A 24,428-nucleotide genomic window follows, 5' to 3' on the forward strand; every position below is an offset into this window, starting at 1 on the left:
GGATCAAATGAGATAATTTCAAAGTATTTAGCAATGTGTCTGACATAAAATAAGGACTTTTTATTTTATTTTGTTTCATTTTTAAATTTTTTTTCCATGGTTACCTGATTCGTGTTTTCTCCCTCTCCTCATCCCTCCCTCCTCCTGGAATTGACAAGCAATTCCACTGGGTTTAATATATATTATCACTCAAACCCATTTCCATATCATTCATTTTTTTAAGAGTAATCCTTTAAAACCAAAACCCCAAATCACATACCCATATAAACAAGGGATAAATTACATATTTTCTCCTGGATTTCTACTCCCACAGTTCTTTCTCCAGATGTGGATAGCATTCTTTCTCATAAGTTTCTCAGTGTTGTTCTAGATCAGTGATGATGAACCTATGGCATGGGTGTCAAAAGACTGCACCTAGCACTCTCTGTGGGCACGTGGCCACCCTTTCCCTCCTCCCCCAAGTCTGTTACTAGAAAGGCAAAGGGACTTGGGCAGAGCTGCTCCTCATCCCCTCTCCACCGTGCCTCCCCGCCTCTCTGCCCAGCAGCCCCATAGGAGTACACAGTGGACGGCTCATAGGCAACAGAACTGGAGAGAAGCTGAGTGTTTGGGCTCTCCGCACTTGCCTCTCATCACGTACTCCTCTGCTCATGGGAGCATGGCTTGGCACTATATCTAAAAGGTTCACCATCACTGTTCTAGATCATTGCGTTACTATTAGTAGCAGAGTTGATCACATTTGATCATCCCACAGTGTTTCAGTTGCTGTTTACAATGTTCTTTCTCCTGGTTCTGCTTATTTCGTTCCGAATCAGTTCATGTAGTGCTTTCCAGCTCTTCCTGAAATCATCCTGCTCATCATTTCGTATAGCATAATGGCATTTTGTCACCATCATATACCACAATTTGTTCAGCCATTCCCTCAATCAAGGGACTCCTCCTCATTTTCTAAAATTTTGCCACCACAAAAAATGTAGCTATAAATAATTTGAATAAGATGCAGTAATAAATGAGATTTTATTCTTTAGCTCTTTTTGGACCATGTCAGTGTATTCTTTTAGTTTGAAAATTATATCACTTTGATGATTGTTCCTAAATTCAGTCCACCATTTTAATAAGATTTGAGGATTTTTTTTCTCATTTAATGAGCCTAAGGGGATTCTTGCTGTTTCCTTAATATATATAATCAGCTACATCCATTATTTTGCCCTTTGTAAAAGTGGAATCTTAAAGGTAATTTCTGTTAACGTAGAACTTTTTATTTACTCACTATTTCTAAAATGCCAGATTCCTAGTTTCTTCACCGATGCAGAGAGAAGGTCTGTGATGGCAGCTGCCCAAGTCGCTGGCTTAAATTGTTTAAGACTGATGAATGAAACCACTGCAGGTAAATACTCATTGATGGGAAAGTCATGAGCTAAAATGTGCAGTTCACCTGTTTTCTTGTAAGACTAATGAATTTGGTTAGCCTCAAGACTTAGCACTAAAGAGGACCGCTAGATGGCTCAGTGGACTGAGAGCCAGGCCTAGGCCTCAAGACTTTTCCTAGCAATATGTGACCCTGGGCAGGTCACATAACCCCATTTGCCTGGCCCATACCATTCTTCTGCATTGGAACCGATGCACATTATTGATTCTAAGACAGAGAGTAAGGATAAAAACAACAACAACTTGGCATTGATTCTATAAGGATTTTAATTTGGAGGACTTAAGCAAAATGTGTTTGGGTGCCACTGTGGTTATTTTTTGGTTTTGTTTTGTGTGAATGCTAACGTGTGCTACACATTGACATAGAATAATTTAGATTGCAGTTGAAGTTGGTAGTTATCAAAAACAAGTTCACTCCCTTCATAAAAAATGTTATCTTGTTGCATTAAATATAATTTTAGACTCTTAAAGTAATTTAGTGGGAACTGTTTCCCAAAATGGCTGACCTTCTAGAAGTTGTCTCTTTGTTTTTATAGTTGCCCTCGCCTATGGCATTTATAAGCAAGATCTTCCACCTTTAGAGGAGAAACCAAGAAATGTAGTATTTATTGATATGGGGCATTCTGCTTACCAAGTCTCAATCTGTGCTTTTAACAAGGGAAAACTCAAGGTATGTGAGATTTTCTACATTTGACTTAATCTCCGTGTAATTGCTGTGATTAAGTATTATATACTTGCACGGTGGGGACACGTTAAATAGGGGGCTGCCGACACGAGCAAACAGGCCTGTGTTCCAGGAGCTTACATTCAAGGGTGGAAACGGCACCTCCAAGGAGACTGGAGAGGGGAATTGAGAAAACACTTAAGGCTGGGAAAGAGGGAGATGAGATGATTGCCGATTTACAGGCAGAAGCAGCAGAGGATAGCAATAGGTCAGGAACTGGGCTTGTGACTTCACTGACAAAGGGAATCCCTAGAGGAGGAAACCCTTCAACCAATGGAGGTCATCAGTTTCTCTGTAACTAAGTTAGTGGTCTTAGGAAATGGCTACTGAGGGGTCAAGCAGCTGGGCCAGAATCACAAAATGAAGAGGCAGCAGGAGCCTGAATTGGCAGGGGGGAGGCGGGCTACATCCTGTGTAGAGATTGGTCCTGTGGCCTCTTTGCCAGAGGGAGCTTCCTCCAAGACACCAAGTCTTTCTTCTAGGCCAACTCAGAATCTGAGGGGCAACTTGAATCCAGGTTTTTGTTTGTTTTTACCTCGAGGCTCCCTGTGCATACCACGTTACTTTTCTAGAGAGAGATTATTTCTGGGGGTTGATGGCTGTCATTTTCTTCTGTATCTCTATACTTTGTTACATTAGAGTTCATATTTAGTTGTAACATAGTCATCCTACTTGGGCTTAGGCTTTTTCATATTCCACAGAAATTCATTTTAAAAGGCCTTGAAGCCAGACTAGAAGCATTTATTTAGCACTTCGGGAACTCTGGAGATAGAAGAGAAGGCCCAACATGTGTAGTCTCTGCCCTCAGGAAGTGGTTGCCCTTCCTAGGGAAGACAAGTGTTACTGGACCTGCCTTACATGAGGAAATGAAAGCTTAGGTTAAGTGACTTGTCCATAAATATAGAGAATAAGGACCCAAATCAGGTTGTCTGAGCCTCTTCTTCATGGCCTATGATTGCTTCTGGCTTTCAAGTCAGTCAGGAAGAAAGCTTTATGCCAGATTACTCTAGAAAATCTTGATGAATAAGATGATCTTGAAACGAGAAGGTGTCTTTGGTCTATCATTTATATTAGATTAAATCGAAAAAAGACATGACTTGAGAATAAGGGTGCAGTTTTTGAAACCTAGTTTTTGTGCTTTTTCTAAGACTTGGGAATTTCTGAATAAACTATCTTCATCTACACAAAAATGATCATTTTATTTACTCTTTCCTTCTTTTCTCCTTGATTTTTTTTCTTGTCTCATTGTAATAGCTCAAATTGGAATGAGATAAGACTGGGGACCTGCCCAAAGCAGTGTGTGTGCTCTCTCCTTGCCTGTGTATCCGTCACCTTTAAATAGCCACAGAATGGTCCCATGTGGATTGAATTGATTTTATTTTATATCTCTTTTCAAAACTCAAAGGCTTTTTTCTTTTTCTCTGATGAGAATGGAATACCCAGTATAATACTATTTTACGCGACTGCTTTGAAAACATTTGCAAAGTATTTTCAGTTGCTAAATACTTCTCTTCACATTGCCAAATTCAGCTTAAGCTACTTGAATTTGCATTTTATTCTCTTCCAATTAACCAGGTCTTGGCTACTACCTTTGATCCATATCTGGGTGGCAGGAACTTTGATGATGCTTTAGTCGACTACTTCTGTGACGAGTTCAAGGCAAAGTATAAACTGAATGTGAAAGAGAATTCTCGAGCCCTGTTACGCTTATACCAGGAATGTGAAAAACTCAAGAAATTGATGAGTGCGAATGCATCTGATCTTCCACTGAACATTGAGTGTTTCATGAATGACCTTGATGTTTCTAGTAAAATGAACAGGTACTCTTCTGCTTCAAACGTCTTTGCTAATTTGCTGTTCTCTATTCAGCTACTTGAGAATTCCAGCTCCTATTCTTTTTTTTTTAATATTTTATTTGATCATTTCTATGCATTATTCATTAAAGACAAAGATCATTTTCTTTTCCTCCCCCCACCCCCCATAGCCAATGCGTGATTCCACTGGGTGTCACATGTGTTCTTGATTCAAACCCATTTCCATGTTGTTGGTATTTGCATTAGAGTCTCTCCTCAGTCATATCCCCTCAACCGCTGTAGTCAGGCAGTTGCTTTTCCTCGGTGTTTCCACTTCCACAGTTTGTCCTCTGCTTGTGGATAGTGTTCTTTCTCCTAGATCCCTGCAGATTGTGCAGGGACATTGCATTGACACTGATGGAGAAGTCCATTACGTTCGATTGTACCACAGTGTGTCAGTCTCTGTGTACAATGTTCTCCTGGTTCTGCTCCTCTCACTCTGCATCACTTCCTGGAGGTTGTTCCAGTCTCCATGGAATTCCTCCACTTTATTATTGCTTTTAGCACAATAGTATTCCATCACCAACATATGCCACAATTTGTTCAGTCATTCCCCAACTGAAGGGCATCCCCTCATTTTCCAATTTTTGGCCACCACAAAGAGTGCAGCTGTGAATATTCTTGTACAAGTCTTTCCCCCCATTATCTCTTTGGGGTACAGACCCAGCAGTGCTCTGTCCAGCTCCTATTCTTTATCTTTGCCTAATATTCAAACATTCTTTCCCTACAGAGGCCAGTTTGAGCAGCTTAGTGTTTCTCTCTTGGCCAGAGTGGAACCCCCTTTAAAAGCTGTAATGGAACAAGCAAGTAAGTTGGAAATCTTCTTATTGTCTTGCTGTGTGTGATATAGCTTGTTAGAGTTTGGGTGAGCATGGCTAGAAATGGGAGAAACATTACTGGCAAAAATTTGACAGAAGATCTCTTTGCCTTTTAAAGGAGAGTGAAGGGAAGGGCAGTGATAGAATTTTCGTTTTCTTTTCAAACACTTACCTTTTGGCTTATCGGTTCTAAGACGGCAGAGCAGCTACAGCTAGGCAATTAGGGTGGGTGACTTTGTCCAGCATCACATAGCTAGGAAGTATCTGAGGTCAGATTTGAACCCAAGTCCTCCCAATTCCAAGCCTTGCTCTCTATCCACTGTTCTACCTGGCTGCCCCTGTGATACAATTTTCTAATCCACAGAAGTAGAAAACTGGAAGTCCAAGACCATTTTTTGATATTAAGTAATTTAAAGATCTTGGTAACAAATCAACCATATTACAGAAGCATGAAGTCTGCATGTTAAATAAAGCTTGAGCATTTATTCAAATCGTTGTCTGAAAATTACTTTTAAAATAAAACTTATGGTCACAGCATCTTTTATTTTAAAGTATTTATGAGAACTTTTATCAAAGTTCACAGCCTCCCCTTCAGTACCAGATATCTAAAATGGTTTCTGTGTAAACGTGGCATCTTTCTAGGTGGCCTCCCCTCCCACCACTCTGAACCCTTTAGTCCCAGCCTTCTCACTTCACTACTGAAAGAGGCCGGAGGCTACACCGGCCTATGACATCTGCAGGGTCCAAGTTGAACGGTGCCCCTGCTCCTTCTGAGTCGCCGCCTGCCTTTGCCCACAGTGCTTGTCAGTCCCAGGGCCCCGAAGTCTCGCAACGAAAAGCTGCTTCTGTTGCGCTTGTGTGATGTGACGGGTCTTCTGATGCACGCTTCCACTGGAGGACCTCAGTAGGCTGCCCAGGTTGTGTCTGACCTCGTGAATCTCTTGGAGAAGAGGGATTTGGTGGCAGCAGTCTGCCCTCCGTTTATCTGAGCAGATGGTGACCATCCTCGCTGGGGTCGGTCCGGTTTCTTCTGATCCTTTTTGGACCCAGGCAGAGGCCTGCATCCATAGCGTGGGCTTAGATGCTTGCTGTATTGATTATTTGTTAGCTTCGGTCTTGGCTTACCAGTTTGGGATGTGTTTGGTAGGGGCAGAATTGGACAGCTTTTCCAGAGTGATTAGTAGCCAGGTAATGGAGATGTAGAGATGCCCATACACGTACTCTGTGTCAGAAAGCTCCCGAGGTGGTGACACTACCACCGGAAAAAATGTTCTCTTCTTTTCTAGACTTGAATCGTGATGACATAAATAGTATAGAAATCGTGGGGGGTGCGACCCGAATCCCGGCAGTGAAGGAGCAGATCTCCAAGTTCTTTCTTAAAGACATAAGCACCACCTTAAATGCTGATGAAGCTGTTGCAAGAGGATGTGCGTTGCAGGTAGGAGGCTGCTTGGCAGTCTGGGCTTGCATTGGGCTGCCTGCGGGTTGGCAGTGCTGGCTTGGCAGAGCCAGTCTGGTGCCAACATGAGCAGATCAGCCCATCTGAACTTGACTTGATTCATTTGCAAAATGAGGGCAATTTGCTGCAGGGAATTGTTAGGAGGACCATGCTTTGGCGATGAGAGTTGTTGGCAGTGCGCCGCCCCTGGGACCGTGGTCCTTCAGGGCTCTCTCGAGGGGGGGCGAGCCTGGACGGGGCCGTGTTTGTGTCCTGAAGATGAACCAGCCGCTGCTTGATCACCGGGTTGATCGCACAGGAGCTCTGGAGGCCAGGGCGATTCCCCTCTTTTGTGTTCCCTGTGGGCCTGGGGGTGCTTTTTTCAGAAACATGTTTTTCAGTGCATGAGTTACAAAGGAAGCCCATAATGTTGAGATACAGAATGTCTCTTTTAAGTTCTGGACTCCAGACGAAGAAGCCCTGCCCCTGACAGCAGGCATTAGGCATCAATTAAATTAAGGTGGAGTAGGGGTGCTCACAACAAAGAAATCGTGAACCTTTGAAGATTTAAAGTAAGTGTTATGGGGGCAGCTGGATAGCTCAGTGGATGGAGAGCCAGGCCTAGAGAAGGGAGGTCCTGGGTTCCAATCTGGCCTCAGCGGTGTGACCCTGGGTAAGTCCCTTGACCCCCATGGCCTAGCCCTGACCACTCTTCTGCCTTGGAGCCAATACACAGTATGGATTCTAAGACAGAAGGTAAGGGCTTAAAAAAAAATGAAGTGTTATTAGTGTTACCAAGGTAGCAGGGCCCAGGTGCTAATGTAATAGCTCCAGTGTCGGGTTTGAACATCTGAGTCAAGTCCCCCCTCTGAAATGTACTAGTTGACTTGGGGCAAGTTTCTTATCCTCTCATTGGTTCCCCACATGGGTGAAGTCACAGGTCCCCTAGACCACCTCTTTTCCCAGAATTTTGGAGGCGAGTAGCCCACAGGTAGGTGTTGCGGCGATGGGATGATTCTGGAAGATTCATCCCCCTGGGTTCCGATGTGGCCTCAGACTTAGTCGTTGAGTGTCCTGGGCAAGTCATTAGCCCTGCTTGCTTCAGTGCCCGTCTGTAAAATGAGCTGGAGAGTGAAGTGGCAAAGCACTCCAGGGTCACGAAAGCTGAACGGGCTCAGAGGAACAACAAACCTGTATTTAAGTAGCACTTTGAAGTTCATTATTCCCATTTTGCATATGAGGAAGCGGACCTTTCCAAAAGATCAGTCAGTAAGCATTTATCAAGGGCTTTCGATGTCCCAGGCACGGTGCTTAGCCCCTGGGAATACCAAGAAAGGCCTTCTAGTGGAGAAGAGAGCATTCCAAGAGCCATGAACCCGCTCCTCTGCGGCCTCCCACGCAGAGAGAATGAAACACATTTTGTGGAAGCGGAGAGGATGGACTGTTCCTACTCGGCACTGCTAATTAGTTTAAAACTGTAGCTAGACTCCATAGAGCAGAAGGGAGTGGACTAACAGCTGAGAGGCCTGGCAAAGACCTCCTGCAGACGGTGCCACACGAGCCAAGGATATTGAAGACCCAGAAGTAAGGGGGTAAATGAAAAGCTGTGCGTGCCAGAAGACAGCTTTCTTTTTATTTCATCCTAGCGGGAATAGGGAACTATCAGAGATCCTGAGGATGGGGATGGGTGGCCTTGGAGCCTTTGGCCCCTCACTCCAGGTTTACTGATTCATTCAAGAGCTGGGGGATGGAAGACTGTCCAAACTTAGTGTGTTTTACTGGATTGTCATGTTTTAAACCAGCAGGAATAACTGCCATCTGGCTTCATGCTTCAGGCCCCACTGTCGCCTCCCCGTTTGGGGAAGTCTTGTGTTGGGGGAAGACCCGTGGAATTCACTAGTGATTTGACCATCTCCTAACCTCTTGGAGCCTTAGTTACTCAACTTCCTAGTGTAACAGTAAGGACTTGGTCAGACCTCAGTCATCCTTGTTTTTTAAGGAACTTCAAAAGAATATTTATTACGTTGATTTTGAAGGAAGACAAAACTGACCGACTCTTGTCCTCTCACCGAGCAACTACTCTGTCCTACCTTCAAGTGGCTCTTTAGGATAACTTAGAGGAATGAATAGTAGTTTTTCTTTGTGACTTACACCGCTAAATCTTATTTTTCAGTGTGCAATTCTTTCACCAGCCTTCAAAGTTCGTGAATTTTCCATCACAGATGTTGTTCCCTATTCGATAACATTAAGATGGAAGTCAAATATTGAGGATGGAACCGGGTAAGTGTGGCTTTAAACTCATGTTTAGTAGATACTAGTAAATAAGATAAATTAATTGAGCCGTAGTTTTTTGAAATTGAATTAAGTTTAGGAAATAATACTAAGAATAAGGGTTAACCAAAATGCAAGAGAATGTAGACCATAGCAGTGGATAATATGGTGATGGCACTGAAGAAGGAAGAAAATATTTAAGCCTCAGGTGCCCAAACCTATTCTAATTACATATATTCCCTGTTTCTGGAGATCAGGTCAACCTTATAAAATAGTTCTTTTTTCTCTGTTTTTGTGTTGCTCAAGTAGTCAAATAAGTAACATTTGAATGGAAAGTGTTTGGTCTCATAATAGGATGGCCTTCTCTCAGGTTGATTTAACTTTTCAATAGCAAGTTTTCCAATTTAAATTTAAATTCAAGGTTACTGAAATGAAGTTTCCTATCAAAATTGCAAAATGGGGTACACCTACACCTATATAGAGGAAGTAAATGAAGTTAACATTTGCTCCGGCCTACTAATATCCCAGCAAACTCAGAAAGAACCTAACCCTTTGGAGTTTGATTGCCAAATTTGGCTGTCTTGGAGAAGATGCTCTTTCAGCGTAGTAGTTAAGTTGGCTTTTGTGTGGCATCCTGAAAGTCAGTGACTGTTGACTTTCCATTTCCAGGGCCTGGCAGGTAGTTGACATTTAATAAATACGTATTGATTGGTTCATATTACACTTCTGTTGGGAACTATTTTTGAATTTCGTGTTTTATGAATTATTTGAGTGGAATTAATTTGTTTTTAGGGACGACCTGAATAAAAACCTGTCCCAGTTGTGCCCAATCCTATGAAATTTCTTTTTATACGATCATAAATCATAGGCCCTCCGAGGTGTCTATAAAGTGGGGGCTGGGGTCTGACACCACCCTCAACAGTTATGTGATCAACAAACCAGAAAATGGGACGAGGAGGGCTTGAAAGAAAGAAAAAGATCTGGGCCCAATTCCCATGCCAAAGTTCTGGCTTTATTTTGGGGGCCCAGAATACAGAAGTCAGAGACCTACAGCCATACCTCGTCCATGTGGCTTGAGACAGCTAGTGTCCAGGTACCACAGATTTTACAAGCTTGGAAAGTGACTCACATGTTCAGAACGTGGGTCCTTTGGATCCTCTTTTCTAATAGATTCCAGAATTAGGGGTTATGGCCAGGTCACCCCTCACTCCCTTTCTAACACTGCAAGATCAGCACTCCATGGTTGTGTCATATATGTGGCAAGGGAAATGGCCCCAACATTATTTAGCTTTACAGAAGCTCTTAATTTTATATTCTAGCATACCAAACGCTGGCATCCTGAGCTGTCATCATGATTACAATCCTATGCTCAGGTTTCTATTGACCATAGCTGCATTTTACTAGCTAAAAGATTCCATGTGATCACTTAGCTTATGATTAATGGTATTAAGAATCCATAACGGCAATTTCCTTTTCACAATACAACCATTATCCACACAAACCTTTCCATAACTCTCCTCGACCCTGCCCACTTCCTCCCCTGTACAAACTTTCTTAGCTAAGTGGTACCCCTTCAGGGTCATCTTATTCTGGGTACCCACAACAGCTGCAGCTCCCTTTGGGAAAAACGTCCCCTCCTCTCAGCCCATCTCCTGTCTTCTGCACCGTGCATCATTCCATGGCTTTGGAAAATGCTCCTCAGACGTTAGGCACTGAATTCTAGAACAGTGTGGTGGTTTGGGGTGGCAAAGACTATTATTAGGTGGGGTGTACATTACAAGCAAGCACAAATGGGTTGAGGCAGGCTGCCGATCTCAATACTTTACCTTTACCTTTATTCCATCCCCATAATTCTCTTTTTCTTTTTTTTCTTTTTTTTTTTTTTTTTGTTTAATTTTATAGTATTTTATTTGATCATTTCCATGCATTTTTCATTAAAGACAAAGATCATTTTCTTTTCCTCCCTCCCACCCCCCCCCCCCCCGTGGCCGACGTGTGATTCCACTGGTATCATATGTGTTCTTGACTTGAACCCATTGGCATGTTGTTAGTATTTGCATCAGAGTGTTCGCTCCAAGTCTTTCCTCTGTCATGTCCCCTCAGCCATTGTAGTTAGGCAGTTGCTTTTCCTTGGTGTTTCTATTCCCTCAGTTTGTCCTCTGCTTTTGGATAGTGTTTTTTTCTCCTTGATCCCTGCAGATTGTGCAGGGACATTACACCACCACTAATGGAGAAGTCCATTACGTTCGATGATACCACAGTGTGTTTGTCTCTGTGTACAATGTTCTCCTGGTTCTGCTCCTCTCGCTCTGCATCACTTCCTGGAGGTTGTTCCAGTTCACATGGAAATCCTCCACTTTATTATTCCTTTGAGCACAATAGTATTCCATCACCAACATATACCACAATTTGTTCAGCCATTCCCCAATTGATGGGCATCCCCTCATTTTCCAATTTTTGGCCACCACAAAGAGCGCAGCTATGAATATTTTTGTACAAGTCTTTTTGTCCATTATCTCTTTGGGGTACAAACCCAGCAGTGCTATGGCTGGATCAAAGGGTAGACATTCTTTTATCGCCCTTTGTGCATAGTTCCAAATTGCCCTCCAGAATGGTTGGATAAGTTCACAACTCCACCAGCAATGAATTAATGTCCCTACTTTGCCACATCCCCTCCAGCATTCATTACTTTCCATAACTGTCATGTTAGCCAATCTGCTAGGTGTGAGGTGATACCTCAGAGTTGTTTTGATTTGCATCTCTCTGATTATAAGAGATGTGGAGCACTTCTTCATGTGCTTATTAATAGTTTTGATTTCTTTATCTGAAAACTGTCTATCCATGTCCCTTGCCCATTTATCAATTGGGGAATGGCTTGATTTTTTGTACAACTGATTTAGCTCTTTATAAATTTGAGTAATTAAACCTTTGTCAGATGTTTTTATGAAGATTTTTTCCCAACTTGTTGTTTTCCTTCTGATTTTAGTTACATTGCTTTTGTTTGTACAAAAGCTTTTTAATTTGATGTAGTCGAAATTATTTATTTTACATTTTGTGATTCTCTCTATGTCTTGCTTGGTTTTAAAGTCTTTCCCTTCCCAAAGGTCTGACATGTATACTATTCTGTGTTTACCCAATTTACTTATGGTTTCCTTCTTTATGTTTAAGTCTTTCACCCATTTTGAATTTATCTTGGTGTAGGGTGTGAGGTGTTGATCAATTCCTAATCTCTCCCACACTGTCTTCCAATTTTCCCAGCAGTTTTTATCAAATAGTGAATTTTTGTCCCAAGACCTGGGATCTTTGGGTTTATCGTATACTGTCTTGCTGAGGTTGTTTTCCCCCAGTCTATTCCACTGATCCTCCTTTCTGTCTCTTAGCCAGTACCAAATTGTTTTGATGACTGCTGCTTTGTAATATAGTTTGAGGTCTGGGACTGCTAGGCCCCCCTCATTAGTGTTTTTTTTCATTATTTCCCTGGATATCCTTGATCTTTTGTTATTCCAAATGAACTTTGTTATGCTTTTTTCCAAATCAGTAAAGAAATTTTTTGGGAGTTCCATGGGTATGGCACTAAATAGATAAATAAGTTTGGGCAGGATAGTCATTTTTATTATGTTGGCTCGTCCTACCCACATAATTCTCTTTTTCTATCTAAGGCGTCACTGATTCCTTCCCGTTACCCAAGGTTATAACCTACATATCTTTAATTCCTCATTCTCCCTCACATTTCCCCTCTCCAGTTTTCCTTTCTTTTTTTGCTCTCAGAACTGCCACGTTGGTTTAACTCTTGGCATCTGTCATCAGACTATTGCAACAGCCTCTTCATCTTTCCCCTCTCCAGCCCATCTTCTACCTGGCTGTCTAAATAATATCCTCCTAAAGTTCAGATCTGACCATGTTGCTCTCCTACTTTGGTGGTTGCCTGTTAAATCTAGAATCAGATATTATTTCCTCTTCATCTCATCCTTTTTAAATGTCACTTCTTGTGTTAGTTTTGTAATGTACCCAGTTATTAGCTAGCATTTATGGAGCATCTATTTTGTCAGCCTCTGTTCCAAGCACTGGGGATACAGAGAAAGGCAAAACCTTCCTTCTTTTCCCTCAAGGAACTTGCCCTATTGTGGGAGAGACAATATGTAACCAGCTAAATGTAAGCAAGATATATACAGAATAAATCAGACATAATCAACAGAGCATATTATTAGAATAAATACATGTGGATAATTCGTAAGTAAGCACATATAAACACATTTTACTAATAGTGTATACTTTAAAGAGTTGAGAGAACCGGTGATTTAGTTCCGCTCTTTTATTTATTGTTCAGAAAACTAAGGGCCAGATAACTAGCAGATCACACTTTCATCTTTTTCAAATTAAGGGAGTTGCTTCAGTCAGCAAAAAAAATCTACCTTCTCTGCCTACCTGCTCTTTTCCCCTTCCATCCCTTACCCCAGCCATGTTGAAAAAGAAGGAAAAACAGAACCCTTATAACTCTCTCTCTGTGTATAAAGTCAAGTCAAACCAACTTCCCCATTGGCCATGCCTCAAAGAAATTATGTTACATTTCTGTACCTGAGTCCATCACCTCTCTTTTGAAGATGCGGGTATGTTTTATCATGAGTCTTCTGAAGTTGTGGTTGGTCATTACACTGATCAGATTTCAAAGTTGTTTTTATAGTATTCTTTTCAGTTTATGAATTGTTGTTCTGATCTTATTCTCTTACTTTGCATTAGTTCATACAAATCTTGTTGTTTTTTTCTGAAATCATCCCCTGGCATCATCTCTTTTAACTCAGCAGTCTTCTACTATAGTTGTAGCCATTAATTGTTAAGCCATTTTTCAGTTGATGAACACCCTCTTCTGTGTCCAGTTCTTTGCCACATGAAAAAGAACTGCTTTAATTTTTTGGAGCATATCTTTAGAGTTTGTTTTGTCTAGGACTAATTCTCCACTTCATTTACCACCCTCTTTTTCACCCTTCTCTTTTTCTGTTTAACCCACTGAGTTACATGTATTTTTGTACCAAACATTTGAGTGTCTATTGCTCTCCTCCTTTGACCAATTCAGTTATAAGGAAGGTTCAAGTGTCACCCACTCCACCCACCCCATGATCTTTGTTTGAATAACCTTTTACTTTTGCATCCTGAAAATATGAGATGATTTTCCTGAACATTCCTCTCATAAGCCTCCCACCCCCACCCCACCCCATTCCTCTTTCCATTAAGGTCATGAAGATAGAACACAACTACTTGCAAGCTTTGGCTATTTAGATGTCCTTTATAAGCCATGATGAAGACACATATCCTTTTCCTAAATTGTAATGTTAAGTAACTTCTCCTCATTTGAGTCCATTTTCGTTGTTCTTTGCCTCTTGAAAGACACCTTTATTTACACTTCAGAATTTCTCAGCAGCTCTGGTCTTTTCACCAGGAATGCTTGGAACTCCCCAATTTGATTAAAAGCTCATCCCCACCCACCCCCCTGCCCCCTGCCTGTAGTATTACACTGTTTTACTGAAGTTAGTTTTGGTTGTAACCCTAGATACTTTACCTTCCGGAGTGTCATATTCCAAGTTCTATACTCCTTCATAGTAGTTGTTTTTAGATCTTGTTTGATCCTGACTGTGGCTCCCCAGTCCTTAGGTTCTCTTTTTTGGCTGCTTGCAATGTTTTTCTGGATCTGGAAGCTCTGGATTTTGGCTTTCATGTTTTTGGGAGTTGTCTTTTGGAAGTTCCTCTCAGGTGATGATTGATGGATTCTCTTTATTTCCACTTTTCCCTCTGCTTCTGAGAGATCAGGGCAATTTTCTTTTTGGATTTTTGAAATAGAATGTTGAATGGAAATAGGTTCTGTACAATGATACATGTATAACCCGGTGGAATTGCTTGTCAGCTGCAGGAGGCGGGGCAGGGATCATGAATCATGCATGTAACCATGGGAAAATATTCTAAATTAAAAAAAAAGAGAAATAGAACATTGAGACTTTTAGGTAATTCAGAAATTGTTTCTCAGGTCAGTTATTTCTTTTATCGGTCTTCTGCCTTTGTTTTAGGATTTTTTGTTGTCTCTTTGGAGTCTGTGGCTTCTATTTGGTTCATTTTGATTTTGGGAGAGTTTGTTGCATGGGCAAGGTTTTGTACTTCTTCTGCCAACCTGCTAATTCTCTTCCCAGTTTTTTCCTCTACAGTTTTCATTTCTTTGATTCAAAATGTTTAAAAACTTTTTTTAACTCTTACTTCCCCTCTTCTAAGAATTCTAATTGAGTTTGTGCCCAAGCTGTGTTATTCTTTTTTTCTTGTAGATTATTGGGAGTCATTCTCTTCTAGACTTGTTTCTTGAATACCTGTCGCTCTAATCGTTTTTTATGGCAGATCGTGTGTGTGCGTGTGCCTGCTCATTCTTTCAGCCAATTAGAGTTGATAGTAGGGCTGCCAAATTTCAGCAGTGAAAGTCTAGGTTGGACTATTGAGTGTCCTGTGTTTCAGGATCTTGGGGGCCTTCCATTGGGGACCTACGAGCTTTCACTGACCCCTCGGGTGTTCTGATCCAGGCCAAAGTCGGATTTGACCTCTGGTTTGAGCTCTGCAAAGTCCCTGGCCAGTGTTTGGGTTTAAGCCGAGGTTGGTAGGCCTGCCCTCTTGGAGTGCCGTAGAAAGTGCTGCTACTTGTAAGTGAGGGAAGGCAGGCTCTCCTGTGGTTTGGAACCCCTGCTGTAGCTCCTCTTCTGCAGGTTTCAGGACTGAGCAGCAGACAGCTTGTTGGGCTGCCTGGTCTTCCTGACTGCCCTGGCCCCAGAATGGCCCGCTAGGTAGAGTTACTCTCCTTAGTCTCTCCTGGATCCCTGATCCAGAACAGACTCTGTCCCTAGTGCCCACAGTCGTGTCTGTCTGTGTCCTGGTGCCAGCTTGGGCAGGGAAAAGTGAAAGAGACTCGTTGGGATTCCTTCCACGCTGGATTTCCCCCTTGGGATTCTGGCTGGCGTCTTTTCTGCCGCCGTCTGAAGACGTCTGTTGGAGTGGATAAGGAGGTGGTGGGACTTAGTGTTAGGTGCTTGAGCCCCCAGCGCTTCTCTTGACTGGCATTTTCCTTTCGTGTGTCTCCCTCTTAAAATGCTACCGTCATGTCAGTAGTGCCACCCCTGCCAGGAAACAGACAAGAAGGTAGGCGTGGCTCAAAGAGGCGCGGCCAGAGCAAGGCTTGGCTTGCCGCCTGTTCCTCCAGGCCGCCTGGGGCGGTGGCGCGGTGCACTGGAGAGCCTAACCCGGGACCGAGAGTGCCGCCTCTCACACTTATCACTGGATGCTTCTGTCACTCGGGCTCTGCCTGCCTCCGCACCCGTTTCAGCAGGGCTTTGTGAGGCACGAGCCAGCTGAGCCCAGTAGAGACGCTTCCCGGTTCGAGGCACCATTCTTTTCCTTTGGGTATTGGGGAGTGTTGATGTGTTCCTAAGTCTGACATGATATCTAAGCTAAAGAAGAGCTTTTAAAAGCTGTGACCCCGGCATCATGGCGGGCGTTCCTGCGAGGATGGCTTAGAGGTAGGCCCTTTCTTCATCCCTTGTGCCAAGCCCTGGGCCCCTTGTTTCAGGCGATGTCAACGCTCAGCTGGACACCGAGAGGCAGCAGATATTTGTTTAAAAGCGTTGCTTTCCGGTTCTTGTAGCTCGGCGTTTGCAGTGACTGTGCGGCTTTAAATGGAAGCTGTGGGTGGTCCTGTAGTTGTAGCTGTCTAACCTAAAGGAAAACCCTTTGTCTTTGCTTTAGGGAATGTGAAGTGTTCTCTAAGAACCATCCTGCTCCGTTCTCCAAAGTCATTACTTTCCACAAGAAGGAGACGTTTGAATTGGAAGCGTACTACACCCACCCGCATGAAGTGCCTTATCCGGATCCCCGAATTGGTAAGGGAGAATTCAGCAGGGCGGCTTCAGTCTTTACTGAGAGGTTGACATTGAGCTGTCCGGGGCTGGGAACCTTCCGCAGTGAGCTTAACCAGCTTCCTACTTGAAGAGGATTTTATTTGATGGTCTGCTCTTCTTTTTTAGACATTAAGGGTAGCTTCTGCTTGTCCACCACCTTTATTTCTGAGGGGTCCCTCCAAACCAGCCCTGCCACAAAGAATCAGAAAGTGGAGACAAGGGTGAAAAACTCAGTTCAACAAAGCTTCACCCCTCGGTGGAGCCTGACAGTGTATGCAGAGCTGCACTCACCGTCTCCCTCTATAACGTCAAGTCACTTAGTGCTGATGCCCTTCCCTGGGGTTCAGGTGCGGGCGGAGGTGGGAATACGGTATTGGTACCTAAGATGTGCGGGACTGAGATGTCTGAATCCAAGCCCTTTTTGAGTTGCTTGTTTGTGTCTGAGCCCACTTAAGTTATCCCCAGCTGACGAGGTTAGTTACTAGTAGTGTTTTCCCAAGGGTCCAGTTTACTTTCTTGTAAGTTAGGCATTTTTAACCCTTTTCCCCTCTCCCACTTCAGCTTTGTGAGTGGCACAACTGAGCTAAGTATGGACCGATTAGCATCCAAAGTGGATCTGTGGGCGGGGATTGTAGGGAGCCGTTTCAGTGGCCCCCCGTGACTAGGAAAAAAGAAAGAAGCAAGGCAACTTGGCAGTTAGGGTTTGAAAAGAATCTTGAGGTTCTTAGAAAATGTTCGAAATGTCACCAGACAGCTTTTCAAAACAGCATCTTTCAGCATATGCCAAGGCAAATTCTGCTCTGATGAGCTGAACATAAGTCATTATAGCTCTTGGAGCTGATTTCTGCCCAGATCAAGTCAGGATAGCTAGAAGTAGAAGGAAATGTAGGCTGAGGAAAAAACCAAACAACTTTTTGAATTAATACTTCTGTTTATCCAAAATCAGTGATTGGCACAAACTCTATGATTGAGCCATTTCTCCTTTTGACAAAAGGATAGCAGAAAGAACCCCCTTCTCCACAGAACTACAAACTTCAATGACCACTTGAAAAAAGGCTTTCAATTGCTAATAAAGAAATGCAACTTTAAAAAGTCTGCACCCTTCTGTGTCAGGTCCATGCTTGTCACTCCTGGGAGAGCTAGGAATTGGCTCAGCAATGTTGCAAAAGGGTGAGGAATTATTCCCAGGGCTAAATTTGGGGCCACGATCCCAATATTGGGACTGGATCATAAAGAAGTTACAGGCACGAGAAGACATTTGGGTGCAGGTATTTTCCCATTATTACAAGGAAAGAGCCAGAGACAAAATGTGTCCCACACTCTTGATCCATGAATGTCACAGAATATTACTACGCCCCAGAAGAAATGGTGCCCAGGCAGATAGTTGAGAAAACTTGTTTCTGTGGGATAAAGGAGATAATGGAGTGAAGAAAAATACACACTCCAGCAATACCACAGAGTCAGTGTGGAAAACCCACATAATTCTGGTCAGATAGCCATGGTCACTGTTGTATTACAGGGCCAGCAGTGAAGGTCACAAGAACCCTCCTTTCTGTAAAGAACAAACTAGGAGGAAATCCTTAACATTGGTTTGGTGGTTAGCAATGAATCAATAACTCCTGCAATTAGTAGACTAAACACCATTTCAAAAGCTGTCAAAATGATTTTCAGTGGCGAGAACTTAGTATAAAACTCCTCTCTGTGGAGAATTAATATATTTATTGCTTTATGACTAGATGATAACTAAGATGTGCTCATTGCTTGCTGCTTTGAAATAATGTTATCTTAAATTATGCCACAAAATCTATGGGAGAAACCCTGGAGTTTTTTTGTTTGTTTTTATTTTTTAAACCTTGACCTTCCATCTTATTGATTCTAAGGCAGAAGAATGGTAAGGGCTAGGCAATGGGGGTTGCGACTTGCCCAGGGGCACACAGCTAAGATGTGTCTGAGGCTAGATTTGTACCCTGGATATCCCGTCTCTTGGCCTGGCTCTTAATCCACTGAGCCACCCAACTGTCCCCCTTCCCCCTCCTTCCTAAATTTTTAGTACTTAGGGTAGAAAATTTTAAGGGAGCAACATGAGAAATGTGATTTTCCCTTAAAAAGGAGGCTTTGGAAACAGTATGCTTGACTTTTGAGACCAACCAAAGCTTTTTCATTAACTCATTGGGCTAGCTAGGCTGTAGTCTTTTCCCATTCTCATTTTAAGTGGAAGAATGGAAAACGGGGTTCTCTGTAGGATTGGTGATTCGTTTAAAGCCAGCCATGCTGTACTAGTAGAGATGGTCAGATGTGGGGATGGCTTCTGTGGATTTTTTCACACCTCCCAGACAGCGATAGTTTTAGGATCTGGAAGCCTTTGTGGGATACCAGCATTGTGCTATTTACCGATCTCAGGGGGTTGTTTTTGAATAATAATAATAATAATAATAATAACTCCGACTATGTTGTGTTGATTGCAGAGTCATCCTGAGACATGCTAGAATTTTAAACACATTATGACCAAAGCTTTATAACCTTCTTTTCCCTGAAGGGAACTTCACTATTCAGAATGTTTTTCCCCAGTCTGATGGTGACAGTTCCAAAGTGAAGGTTAAAGTACGTGTTAATATCCATGGTATCTTCAGTGTGGCTAGTGCATCGGTAATTGAGAAGCAGAATTTGGAAGGGGATCACAGTGATATTCCTATGGAAACAGAGTCATCATTTAAGAATGAAGGCAAAGATGAGATGGTATGTAAAACTGCCCTTTCACCACTCTACTCCTATGTTAGACAATACTGCTAGTGTCATACTCATAAAGAATATCATAGTGTTTTTAAAGCAATCTATTTGAGATAACATTATTTAGAGTCTGAATTTTGAAGTATTGAGCTGAAGCTTTCCAGAATTTCTCTGCTCATAAAACTCACCAAGTAACAGCACCAAAGAGGCAATGCATTTAAATCTCTTTTCTTCAAAATTTTAAGACTTTTTCAGGGGTTAATGTATTTTTCTTTTAAAATTAGAGGTTGTTCACCCCACCACTGGTGATCTTAGTTGGTTTTTCCTCTTCAGGACCATAGCCATTACCTTTATCACTTCATCATGGGTTGGCTAGCTTTTGTTTTGGAAAATTTTAATTAGTTAATTTAGAATATTTTTCCATGGTTACAGGATTCATGTTCTTTCCCTCTCCCCAACCCCCTCCTGTAGCCAACACACAATTCCACTGGGTTTTACACGTGTCACTGATCAAGACCTATTTCCATATTATTAATATTTGTACTAGAATGATCCTGTAGACTCCACATCCTTAATCATATCCCCATTGAACCATGTGATCAAGCAAATGTTTTTCTTCTGTGTTTCTGCTCCCACAGTTCTTCCTCTGGATGTGAATAGTGTTCTTTCTCATAAGTCCCTCTGAATTGTCTTGCATCATTGCACTGCTGCTAGTAGAGAAGTTTATTACATTTGATTGTACCACAGTGTATTAGTCTCTGTGTACAGTGTTTTCCTGGTTCTGCTCCTCTCGCTCTGGAGGTTGTTCCAGTCTCCGTGGAATTCCTCCACTTTATTATTCCTTTGAGCACAACAGTATTCCATCACCGACATATACCACAATGTGTTCAGCCATTCCCCAACTGAAGGGCATCCCCTCATTTTCCAACTTTTGGCCACCACAAAGAGTGCAGCTATGAATATTCTTGTACAAGTCTTTTTCCTTATTATCTTTGGGGTACAAACCCAGCAGTGCTATGGCTGGATCAAAGGGCAGACAGTCTTTTAGCTCCCTTTGGTGGTAGTTCAAAATTGGCTAGCTTTTTGGTTTATAAGTGAGTGGAAGTCATAGTGCCAAGTGACTAATGCTCTGAAGTACTGATGTAGACATATTTAGACTACGATTTGATTTAATCATACTTCCTGGATGCATGCTTAATAAACTCAAATGGCCTTCCTCTGTTCCTAGTCTGGAACAGTTGTGATGGCATTTGGCAAGCAGAGGTCTTGCTTTTGAGTTTGACACTATATTCAGTTACTAGGACTAACGATTAGATTTTTTTGGACTTGTCTATATTTCATCTTGAAATTAAATGTCTAGAATGGGTCTTCCATTTATAAGTGTCACCTGTTTGGTTATTTTGTTATTGTTAACATAAAACCCTTCTAAAGGTGATTCAGTCCCCTCAAAAAAGTTCTCTTAAGTGCTTGACAAAAAAACCATCCACAAAACCTATAGACAATCCAGAAGAGAAACTTAACAAAACAAGCTCTAAACCAAGAGAAAGGCCCTGCCTTCAGGGGCATCAGTTGTGTAGAATGATGTCATCTCTTGCCTTTCTAAGGCATCACTTGGACTCACCTTTCATCTGGGCACTTTGGCTTTCTTCTTTCCTGATCAGCTACCCTCACACTGGCCTTGAAGTTGGGGGGTGAAGGCCACGCAGATGAGCAAACTTTATGGCCAACCGGGTGATACACGCAAAGGTGCATTTGTATGACTTAATGCTAACTTTACTGTGATTTCTCCTTCCTTGAAGCCTGTTTATATATATGCTGTCATCTTCTTAGTAGGCCTGTATCATAGACTGTGGCACAGGGGCCCCAAATTATGCTAACTTTTCACTCAAGAATCCTGAAATTGAATGAGTTTTGGTTCTCACAAGTATCCTGTGTGATGGTGGGACCTGGGTTTGGTTTTTTTCCCCCAGAGAAACGAATTCAAGTTAGAAACTCCACATTTATTATTACACTCTTAATTTGTTTAAAATTAAAAAACTACTTGAGATATCTTTAGTTTCCTTTCTTTTTAAACCCTTACCTTTTGTCTTAGCATCAATACCATGTATTAGTTCCAAGGCTAGGTGGTAAGGGCTAGGCAGTGGGAGTTAAGTGACTTTCCCAGGGTCACATAGCTAGGAAGTGACATATCTGAGGCCAGATTTGAACCTAGGATCTCCGGTCTCTAGAACTGGCTCACAATCCGTTGAGCTGCCCAGCTCCCCCCTAGTTTCCTTATTAAGGGACTAAAAATTTGAGATATAATATTGAGGCAGATACCAAAAATGAAGAATTTGAATTAGAAAATGTACTTATGAGCCTACTAACACAAGGAAATTTTGTGAAATCTATAATATGAATAGTGCTGGGCCATTAAAATTGGCAAAATGAAATGTTTGGTTTTAGTGGAAAATACATCTTAATTTTACTGTCCTGGGTCAAGGGTAATGAGGACAATAGGCCATATTGATCTCTGGCTTAGAAGGGATGGGAAAGCATTTATTCGGTTCACCCCATGTGCCCGACCAGAGACAGAAGAGCAGAAAGCAGCACGCTTTTGTTGCCTTAGACCTGGTCCAGGTCAAGATAACTTGTGGGGAAGGAAGGTGGCAGCCAGGCCCCCTGTTTGGGAAGTCCCAGGCAGGGTAAGTGGAGTCCAAGGCCAAGGGATCGGGACAGAGTGTCCAGGACTCTTGAATTGATTATTGCCATAGCAGGTCGTGGAAAGGGGTCAGTGAGGAGAGGTAGTCCAGGGAGATGGCTGGGGCGTGTGCACTGTGGTAGGTCGGGGCCTCATTAGACGGTCAAAGCCTGCCGGAACTTCAGAGAAGCAAATGATAGAGCCTGCGGTGGACATGCACACGTGATGGCAGAGGGTATAAGAGTGCCCGCTTGGTAGGGTTTCTGTTTGGGGCTTGGGGGGGCGGTGGTGCTTTTAAATTCTCAAGACTTCTCTACCCATTCTAAAACTTATTTAAATTGTACTTTATTTTGCGAATAAAGTAGCTCTAATGCAGGGATCCAGCTGAGAACATGTTAATAAAATCCTGAGACTACCTCCCTCTAGGACTTTCTCCTTCCTCTTTACCTCTTGGCCCTCCTTGAGGCCTTCTTGTCCTTGAGACTGTATTCAGTCTCTCCTTCGTTGACTCTTCTCATCCTTTCCAGGTTTAGGGGGATGGAACAGGAAAGGCTCTGTGTTAGAAAAGAAGAAACAGAGAAGCCTTGATTTTCCCTATTTCAAAACTGGGGCAGGACACAGATCTCCATAAAGCCTTCTTGGAACACGAATACTCTGGCTCCTCCGGGTCTCTTCTCCTTCTAAGCAGCGATTGCTCTGTGTGTGTGCTTGGCTGCATGTCTTCAGCCAGACCGAGCCCCTCGAAGGCGGCCTCGGATCTTCGCCGAGCATCTGGGACAGTGAGTGGCCTGGATTCGATTTCTTCTGTGCCAGGCTACTGTAGGGGGTGCTCTTGTTTACAGCCCAGAAAACAGGCTCACTGTGGGCCCCCTTCCTGGATTTGAGCCTGCAATTACACGGGGAGCTGACTTATGAGGAGGCCAGCGGGGCCAGCAGACAGGTGCCCCTCCGTCACCTCCTACGGACTGTGCTTGGAGCTTACAAAAGAGAGCTGAGCAAAGGCGTTCCCAATGACATTGCGCCCTATGGCGTACCGAGCTCTTCACAGCCTCCTTTTTCCTTCCGTCACCCCGGGAGGCAAGCGCTATCGTGATCCCATCTGCCTGAAAAGCAAACGAAGCTAGGCCGTAGTTAAGTGGTCAAGACTTGTCCAGGGTGGCGCAGCTTGTGAGCAGGAGGCCAGATTTGAACCGCAGTCCTTCCTAACTCCGGGCCCCAAGTTTCGAGATGTTCCTGTCGGCCTAGTGGGCCCATTTCCAAAGAAAAGGTGGTTAAGGGAGGCTGCGTGAAATAGGCAGTGGAGGCATTCTCAGCATGGCCAGAGGATGAAGGTCGGCGGCTCCTGAAGCAGAGGGCGTAGAGCCTCTTCAGTCTGTACTAGTAGGCGCCCATCACGGCCGGTTACCCCTGCATTCTTGTGCCCCAAGGGTGGGTGCCTCCCGGGGAGAGCAGGGGCCTTGCACTCCGGGAGCTTTTGAGGGCCCGGGACACACATTCTCCCCCTCCTTCCCCTGGGACCTGGCCTCCCCTGCCTGGAGGGCTCTCCTTCCTCTGGTCTGCTCCTCCCAATCCCAAGCCATTTCCTTCCTGCTGGTGCCTTCTCTCTGGTCCCCTTAGTCACAGACTGCTTCTACTTGTCACAGAGCCTGGCACAAAGGAGGTGCTTACGAAATGCTTCTTGACTTGGTTAGGGTTAGGCGCGTGTTCAAAATGAGTTTTCCATCTACCACATGCAGGGCAGTTCCTGCCTTGTGGCCTTTCAAAAGCATGCTCACCTTTGCAACTGGCCCAGGAGGATGTATCGGGTCACGTTGGCCAAGGGAGAGGGGTGGGAAGAGAGAACAGACAGAACATGAGTCATGGAGCCATGGGAAAAGTCTCCTGATCCATTAAATGAAATTTAGGAGGTCTATCAAGTGCCCTCTCTGCACAGAACGCTGGGAAGAGAGAGCCTTCGGGCTTTTACTCTGTATTTCAGGTTCCTACGTGTGCCCAAAGTAAAAGCAAATGCACGCCATTTTCTGTAACAAGAGAGATGCCGAGGAGGATAGAGCCGGAAACACCAGAGTTCCAGTTGGACCTGAGACCTTCCTAGCTGCGTGACTGCCTCCAGTATCTGCCTTCAGGGCTTGTTGCGAGGCTAAAATGAGGAAAAGATTAGTCGAAGCTTGGCAGAGTGCCTGGCACGTCTAGACAGTAATAGCTGGAAAGACTCTTCCTGATGACACTCGTGTGTCCCTGAGGACCTCACGATCCAGGACTGGGAGGGGTGGCAACGCCTTTTGGAAAGTTCTCGCCTAGGGCAGAGACCCAAGCACTAAAGTGGAAGGAGTGTTATGGCACCTCATTCAAGATGAAGTCCAAATAAGCTCCAGGTTCTCTGCCTGTATTTTGGTCACAGGAACTGAATATGGCATCAATTCCCACAGCGAAGTGGGCAAACAAGTGGCCTGCTGGTGGCTTTACTGGGCCAGAGTAGATAACTCACAGCCGCTGGGAAGTGGAGAACCCCCGTCGCGAGCCTCAGGAGAATTAGTCTGGCAGCGGTTCTGCCAGTAGCGGCCCTGACC

At 43.5% G+C, this 24,428-nt stretch overlaps 1 protein-coding gene across 1 annotated transcript in view; it reads left to right on the top strand.

The window, feature by feature from the left end:
- Positions 1 to 24,428, top strand: part of HSPA4L (heat shock protein family A (Hsp70) member 4 like) — a 62,747-nt gene that overhangs the window by 21,329 nt on the left and 16,990 nt on the right. Inside the window, exons 6-13 of the mRNA XM_001362091.3 lie at positions 1,288 to 1,387; positions 1,965 to 2,098; positions 3,728 to 3,972; positions 4,736 to 4,812; positions 6,110 to 6,261; positions 8,435 to 8,541; positions 16,300 to 16,433; positions 18,988 to 19,187. Coding sequence (XP_001362128.1) covers positions 1,288 to 1,387; positions 1,965 to 2,098; positions 3,728 to 3,972; positions 4,736 to 4,812; positions 6,110 to 6,261; positions 8,435 to 8,541; positions 16,300 to 16,433; positions 18,988 to 19,187 — 1,149 coding nt within the window. The remainder of the gene's footprint in view (positions 1 to 1,287; positions 1,388 to 1,964; positions 2,099 to 3,727; positions 3,973 to 4,735; positions 4,813 to 6,109; positions 6,262 to 8,434; positions 8,542 to 16,299; positions 16,434 to 18,987; positions 19,188 to 24,428) is intronic.

Source organism: Monodelphis domestica, chromosome 6, assembly GCF_027887165.1.
Source record: "Monodelphis domestica isolate mMonDom1 chromosome 6, mMonDom1.pri, whole genome shotgun sequence".
NCBI classification, from domain to species: domain Eukaryota; kingdom Metazoa; phylum Chordata; class Mammalia; order Didelphimorphia; family Didelphidae; genus Monodelphis; species Monodelphis domestica.